The 6,000-nt window shown below is 37.2% G+C and overlaps 1 protein-coding gene across 2 annotated transcripts in view; it reads left to right on the plus strand.

Annotated features, from left to right (window-relative positions):
* sar1b (secretion associated, Ras related GTPase 1B) overlaps positions 1–6,000 on the plus strand; it is a 37,434-nt gene that overhangs the window by 14,134 nt on the left and 17,300 nt on the right. For both annotated transcript variants that reach the window (XM_081391030.1, XM_081391031.1), the window contains exon 2: positions 1,025–1,099. In XM_081391030.1, coding sequence (XP_081247156.1) covers positions 1,042–1,099 — 58 coding nt within the window. In that variant the 5' untranslated portion in view covers positions 1,025–1,041. The remainder of the gene's footprint in view (positions 1–1,024; positions 1,100–6,000) is intronic.

A 6,000-nucleotide genomic window follows, 5' to 3' on the forward strand; every position in this document is an offset into this window, starting at 1 on the left:
GGTGTGTGTTAGTCAGCGAGTGTGTGCAGGTGTGTGCTAGTCAGCGAGTGTGTGCAGGTGTTTGTTAGTCAGCGAGTGTGTGCAGGTGTGTGTTGTTCAGCGAGTGTGTAGCTCTTCGTCTTCACAGGGTTCCCGCGGGGTCTTAAAAGGTCTAAAATTCTGAACTTTAAATTTAAGGCCTTAACGTCTTAAAAACGGCCAGATTTTCATCCGCCGTCTTAAATTTCATTTAGTCAGGTTTAAAAAAGGTTTTACCCTCGTTTATTTCCAGAAAATCAGACCGAATTTTACCATTAATAATAAAAGATAAGCTAAAGTGCATTGTAAATGTCAGTAATTTATCTTTTTTGACTCATTCTTTTTATAAAAAATGATTTAAAGTCTGAAATGTGAGATTTCTTTTTTTAAAACCTTTTTTGTCAAAACTTTACTTGAACTTGTACATGTTAGTATATAACATGTTGCAAGACACTTTTAAAATCTGGCTATCATTTTTAATGGTATTATTTTAATGTTTATGTAAGCAAAAAGTGCATATTGATGCTTATTTTATTTTTTATTTGCTGGTTGTTGACATAAGTTGGTGAATTGATTTCATTGTGTAGTGTTTGTACTTTTGAACAGGTTCCTGTGATAACGTGATCATTTTTGTCACTATAATCATGAAATAAAATGTTCATGCCATTTCATCTCTAGTTATGATCAACTAAAATCTACTAATTATGTTTTTTACAGTATAATATGCAAAGTACAAGTGCAGTCTGATTCTGTTCTTTTCTCTGACACGCGTTGGGTGTGGAAGGTTACTAATGTGATTGCTTTATCTTTAAATTAAATGAATGCTTTTTCAATTACTGAATTCATTGATTTGAATATTTGTTTGGCAATGCGTCGTGTAGGACTTAAATTTCAATCTTTATGGTCTTAAAATGTCTTAAAAAGGTCTTAAATTTGACTTGCTGAAACCTGCAGAAGCCTGAGTTCAGCTGTAGAGATGAGTGATGTTTGTCCTGCTCCCTTCCAGATATTCCCGGCCCGGACATGTCCTTCATATTCGACTGGATCTACAGTGGTTTCAGTAGCGTTCTGCAGTTCCTCGGTGAGTTCATCAGTGTGTGTGTGTGTGTGTGTGTGTGTTCCTCGGTGAGTTCATCAGCCTGTGTTTCACACTGTACACGTCACATACGCTCTCGAGATCGTTTCCCCATCAGAGTCTGAGTGAAACCGGCTGTTCAACAACACCTGTAGTAGTGTGTGTAGTGTTTAATCTGGAGATGTGTGCAGTGCGTCCCCTAGGGGTGTGTTGCGGAGTGTGTGTGTTACGGGTATGTGTGTGTTCTCCTAACCTTCAGAATCGGAGTAGTAATGCTCTCGGCCAGACCTGTTTTACACCATAACACTTTACTCATCAGAAAGCATGTCTAATTCACTGAGAGCATGAAGCTTATACAATCATGACACTTATACAGTATTTTAATAAAAAGTTGAAGTTCATGATTCATGTCCTCATATAGGCAAACAGCGCGAGCGTCACATGTGCTTGAGTGAGTGTGTGTGTGTGTGTGTGTGTGTGGCGTTCCGATCGGCTCTTTATTTTTCATTGATCAAGCATGACGGGACACGCGTCTCTCACACAGCAGACAGGAGGAGGAGCTCGAGGTAGAGCACGGCTATAAAGCACATCTTCAAACAAGATACAGTAAGAGAGAGTCTACTAAACAAATGAATGCATAAAACTTTTAAGGCAATAGAAATTAAACATACAATAAATGATTAAAAATAAATAGAAATAAATAACATGAAACAACAAAAAACAGTTTTCTGTCATCTTCAGGACATCAGGAGGCTTATAATCAGACATGATGTTTAACGACAGCAGTGTTAGCGGCTCTCTGGTTAGCGGATTAGCAGAGTCATAACTGTAAATCCGCACAGAAGAGCCTCAGCTCGGGCTCAGCATCCGTGACTTCACATTAGTGGAGGTGAAGCCTAGCAGCTTTAATCTGTGGTCCGTCTCTTCTGACCCGGTCGAGACCCACTTTATCTACTTTATCATCTACAGTAAAAGACCTGGGTGTTATACTAGACTGCAACCTGTCTTTTGATAATCATATTTCATATGTTACAAGAACAGCCTTTTTCCACCTTAGAAACATTGCTAAGCTACGTAATATGCTATCTGTTTCTGATGCAGAAAAGTTAGTTCATGCATTCATGACCTCGAGACTAGATTACTGTAATGCTATATTAGCTGGTTGTCCTGCATCCTCAATAAACAAGCTACAGTTAGTCCAAAATGCCGCCGCTAGAGTTCTTACTAGATCAAGAAAATATGATCATATAACACCAATTTTATCATCTCTACATTGGTTACCTATAAAGTCCCGTATTAATTACAAGGTATTGCTACTGACTTATAAAGCCCTAAACGGCTTAGCTCCAGTCTATTTAACGGATCTTCTATCGCCCTATAATCCATCGCGCTCTTTAACCCTCTGGAGTCTGAGCTGTTTTCTGGGCCCTGGAGGTGTTCTGACATGCTCTGACATTTGTGCTTTTTTCAGTTATTTATAAACATGTTAATGGCAAAGGTGTAAATTCACTCTATATAGCACAAACAGGGCTACCAAAATATCTGATCAACATGCATGTATATGTTTGAATTTTTAAGAGAATAATGTTTATGCGTGGTTATTGGAAAAAATAAAAATGAAAGTTGCAGAAATAAGGCCACAAAACACATACTAAATATGTGGCAATAAGACTTTTGACTAAAGGATATCATCGCCTATAGTTTTTTCTTCAAAATTATGTGAAAATAGTCTTGCTTTATCGTTCACATAAAACCATACATTGATTTAAATTGATGTAAAACAGGTTTTGCTTGGAAAGCCAATATGCGAGGGGGGCGTGAACGAGGAGTGGTTTTCACCTGAATTACCACCCACTCTGCATAATGATGAGCCATTCACTCAGGTGTGACAACTGACTGAGCCACAATGCAAGGACCATTTAAGATTTTGCTTACATCTATCTTGTAAATATGTTTTGCTATTTTATTAAAAAGGTTACAATTACAACAATAATTACAATTTCAACAATATTTCAAGTGTACTCTTTCTTTGTAAAAAAAAGATTATAGGCCTACATTTTATCTATGTATTCATTACTTTGAATATAGCCAACATTTGGAACAGCTAACATCTTAGTTGATGACTTTATTTTTGACAAAAATAGTAGGCTATTTTATATATAGAAATTGCTAAACAAAAGCTTATTTGACGAGGCAGTATATTCTACAGTAAAAACTGTACCCAAATCTACTAAACAAAATGTTGTCTTTCATATTTCACCTGACTGTAACGTTGTTTTCATGAAATACGCTTACACACGCTTAAAATGATGATAATTAAGTGTAAAGATAGGTATTACTGAAAATATTTGGTGTTTGGGGTGAGGATTGGGGTTGATCCATTTATAAAGTAGCTGTTTTTTATTTATTTTTCTGATGTGCACAAATAAGCGACAGGTATCATAAGATTTTCTTCTCCATGTTCCTTTTTTTCTATTCTTTTATTCGTTCATGCATGTAATAATGAATGAATGAATGAATGAATGAATGAATTTATGTATGACTTGTGCAATAAATAAATAAAAAAATAAAAAAAATACGATAGGCTATTGACTCGCGATCTTCGCAGTAGGCTAGTGAACGCACCGGAGAAATGCACATTTATTAGGCTACATAGTTTTTTTGTTTTGGATGGTTTTGTTTAGAACCAGCTGTAAATGTAAATATATTTCACATTTTTTAGACATGTGAGGCGAGTAGGCTACGGTCTGGTTGATGATCTCCAGTTCAAGCACCTTATGTTGTGATTGCTAGCCTATATTTACTTTAAATCCAGGAAATTTGTTAATGAAAAAAATATTAAAATTAAGATACAATTGATACAAAACGAAATTCGTTTTAAAGAAAGGATTTGTACTTTCTGTTTTGAGGTATCTGTGAATGTTTGAAAGTCAATTGTCACGTAATATTGTTTTTTGCCAGCTGTGGTAAACAGCGCGCATCTATGCCATTCATTCATTCATAAACAGAAACCTGAGAAGGAAAAACTTACTAGTATTCCTCAGCTCGTATTCCTCGTATTCGTCATTATTCCTCACAGCGCTGCGTTGTAAACAAGTAATGTTCTGAATAAACTGGTGTTTTGGTTTTCTTGTGCTGATGATAGGGGCGTTCACAGGATTGCGTGGATTACCTCAGCCATTTGCGTTTGAATAGCGTGCGCTCTCTGTGGGCGGAGTCACATTACATTTGAATTAGCTCTAATGAGGTCGACTGGAATCGCTCTCTTTTAATACAGATTTCACAAGATGAGAATATTTGTTTTTTATATAAATTACTTCATTAAAAAGTAGAGAATTCAAGCTTCATGCCTGTGTGTCTGAATGCCTGTTTGCCTGAGTATTCGCTAAGCTACAGCTCATTTTCGAACGCGTTTTAGAATGGACTACACGGACAGAGAGAAGGCAGAACTCGCTTCGTGTTTATTTTTCTTTATTTGGCAAAAAGCACAACACTTTGTTTTTATTGTGAGTATACACAAAAATAATACACATTTAACAGAATCGATTGATGTATGAAACCTGTTTTGTAAAATCAAAGTCAAAAGAGAATTTCGGGTCTCAATCAACTCATAAGGAAAAAAATCGAGCAGATCACGCCGGCGTGATCTCAGACCCCTGAGGGTTAAGGTCACTAAATTCGAGGCTTCTGGTCATACCTAGGATATCCAGATCCACCAAAGGAGGGAGAGCATTTTTACATTTAGCTCCAAAACTCTGGAATAGTCTTCCGGATACTGTTCGTTGCTCAGATTCGCTCTCCCAGTTTAAAACTAGATTAAAGACGCATCTCTTCAGCCAGGCATTCATATAATACTTTTAATCTTACAGTTAAATCCGACCTCTAGTTCATAAACGCCAGAGGAGAACTGGCCCCCGACTGAGCCTGGGTTCTCCCAAGGTTTTTTTTTCTCCATTAGGTCACCTGATGGAGTTTTTCGGTTCCTTGCCACTGTTGCCTTTGGCTTGCTCAGTTGGGGATACTTAATTTAATTAATCAATCAACAATACTATTGATCAGCATTACCAAACGTGGACGTTTTACACTAGAAACAAACACTGATGTACTATTTTATTTAATACTGTGAAGCTGCTTTGATACAATCTGTATTGTGGAAAGCGCTATATAAAGTTGACTTGACTTGACCCAGATCACCAACAGGACATGCTTTACTGTCGTCTTCTCTGCAGAACTCCTCCGCATGATCACAGCAGGAGCTCAGCTCTCAGTGTAGCGTTTTATTTAATTTATCTCCTCGCAAATTTAATTTATATATTTATTTAGTGGAATATGGATTTAGGTAATTTATTTATTTGTAAATTTTATTATTTACATATCTATTTATGTAACTATAATTTTGTGGACTTATTTATTCATTCATTTGTGTAGTTTATTTATTAATTGTTTTTACACGTCTCGTCCTCTGTTACAGAAATAAAATTACAATTCATAAACGCAGGGTAGCCTAACCCAACATGTCAATGAAGCATCAGGAGCCGGGACTGTGTTAGACTGGTGTCCTTCCTCCTGTCTGATGGGGGTGTAAGAGAGACTATTCTGTGACAGCCAATCAGAACAGCTCTTCTGCGTGACGAGGTCATCTGATGCGTTAGGGTTAGGATGATTGTCAACATTTCCTGATAGTTTACTCTCCCCCTCGTCATCCAAGATGTTCATGTCTTTCTTCAGTGGAAAAGAAATGCAGGTTTCTGAGGAAAACACTCCAGGATGTTCCTCCATATAGTGTCTTCAATGGGGTCCAACGGGTCGAAGGTCCAGATGTGAGTTTCAGTGCAGCTTCAGAGTCTCGACACGATCCAGCCGAGGAATAAGAGTCTCATCTAGACAAACCAGCGGACATTTTAGAA

This window comes from Scardinius erythrophthalmus, assembly GCF_964197995.2.
Source record: "Scardinius erythrophthalmus genome assembly, chromosome: 17".
Classification (NCBI taxonomy): domain Eukaryota; kingdom Metazoa; phylum Chordata; class Actinopteri; order Cypriniformes; family Leuciscidae; genus Scardinius; species Scardinius erythrophthalmus.